We start from the raw sequence: 1,705 nt of genomic DNA, 5'->3' as shown, positions 1-1,705 counted from the left end.
GTAGGCGGGGGCGCCGCGCGGCCAAGGCGGCGGCGGAGGCGCGGGCGAGCCCGGGGGCGCAGAGCGGGCGGCCGGGCCGGGCGGCCGGCGCGGGCTCCGGGCGTGTGGAGAAGAGTTCGCGTGCCCCGAGCTGGAGGCGCTGTTCCGCGGCTACACGTTGCGGTTGGAGCAGGCGGCCACGCTGAAGGCGCTGGCGGTGCTCAGCCTGCTGGCGGGCGCCCTGGCACTGGCCGAGCTGCTGGGAGAGCCGGGGCCAGCTCCCGGCCTCGCCAAGGGGTCGCACCCGGTGCACTGCATTCTCTTCCTGGCGCTGTTCGTGGTCACCAATGTTCGATCCCTGCAGGTGCCCCAGCTGCAGCAGGTCGGTCAGCTGGCGCTGTTCTTCAGCCTCACCTTCGCGCTACTCTGCTGCCCCTTCGCGCTGGGCGGCCCCGCCAGGAGCTCTGCGGGAGGCGCAATGGGGTCCGCGGTCGCCGAGCAGGGGGTTTGGCAACTCCTTTTGGTCACCTTCGTGTCCTATGCCTTGCTGCCCGTGCGCAGCCTACTGGCTATCGGCTTCGGGCTGGTGGTGGCTGCCTCGCACTTACTGGTCACAGCCGCCTTGGTCCCTGCCAAGCGCCCACGTCTCTGGAGGACGGTAAGTGGCACCACGCGGCACCCCCCACCCCCACTGGGTTGGAGACACACCTGCCAGCGGGACTGGTGGTGTCGGGAGTTTAACGTTCTTCTTCCTGTGGGGAAGGTGGGGAAACTGAGGTTCTGGAGAGGAAGCCTGGTGTTCAAGGTCACTCAGTAAGCTGGGGATGCAGTTGGGGTTAGCACCCTCTCCCTGAGGTTTCTTCCGAGATAAGAGCCCACAGCTTCTTTGGGGTGGGGACGCGAGACCCGTGTGTGGGGTAGTGGTGGCGGTGACAGGCCCAAGGTCAGGCGGCAGTTGTGTGGCCAAGAGGGGGCTCAGTCTTGACCCACCGCTCTGGGTTGCACCCATCTTCTCGGAGGGACTGAGAAGTGGGAGGGTGCGCGGTCTCCAGGCCAGGCTTCTACGCTGGCAGAGCGCACACAGCCCCTGGGCTCCTCTCCAGCTCGCCTGGAGCGCATCTGGGGCTCGCTTCTCAATTCCGCGGACCCGAGGGAGCAGTTAATGGGAGGGACAGGACTTTAAACCCCTCCACTGTCGCCAGCTAACCGCCCTGCTGTGAACCCGAAGGAGAGGAGTTTGCCAAGGTCACACACAGTCTGCTCTCCACAGCTTCTGCTCCCAGGAGCTCCGACCCTGGCTCCCTAGAACCTGAACTTTGTCTCTTTCAACTTGGGCTGGTGAGGTGGCTGCGGGGACAGGGGCAGAGGACTTAACTCCTCTCGGAGAAGGCTCCTCCCCGACCCTGGAGGTTCCTGTTTTCCCAGGCCACCGCACCCAAGCAGATGGGAAGTGGACCAGGAGACTCTTCCCAGGGGTTTGGGACCTTCCCCTACACTGAGCCTACCCCAGCCGAGGGAGGGTTTTATTTCTAGGTCTAGCTACGAAACAGCAGGAGGGAGATGAGAGACAGGCGGGGAGTCCATCTAAGGAAAAAAGGTAGCTTGTGGGAGCATATGGGAAGCTGTAGGGGGCTGGGCTGGGCCTAGAATTCAGAATCCAAACTGGAGGAGAATTACTGGTGTGTGTGTGTGTGTGTGTGTGTGTGTGTGTGTGTGTGTGTGTGTG

The 1,705-nt window shown here is 64.0% G+C and overlaps 1 protein-coding gene across 1 annotated transcript in view; it reads left to right on the top strand.

Moving 5' to 3' along the window:
• The first annotated feature begins 159 nt into the window (after positions 1 to 159).
• Adcy1 (adenylate cyclase 1) overlaps positions 160 to 1,705 on the top strand; it is a 114,475-nt gene continuing 112,929 nt past the window's right edge. The window contains exon 1 of the mRNA XM_055624172.1: positions 160 to 637. Within this exon, the coding sequence (XP_055480147.1) occupies positions 458 to 637 (180 nt within the window). The 5' untranslated portion in view covers positions 160 to 457. The remainder of the gene's footprint in view (positions 638 to 1,705) is intronic.

This window comes from Psammomys obesus, unplaced genomic scaffold, assembly GCF_907164565.1.
Source record: "Psammomys obesus unplaced genomic scaffold, mPsaObe1.curated_primary_1811, whole genome shotgun sequence".
Lineage (NCBI taxonomy): Eukaryota > Metazoa > Chordata > Mammalia > Rodentia > Muridae > Psammomys > Psammomys obesus.
The sequence above is the reverse complement of the archived record's forward strand: the minus strand, read 5'-3'. Positions and strand labels throughout refer to the sequence as shown.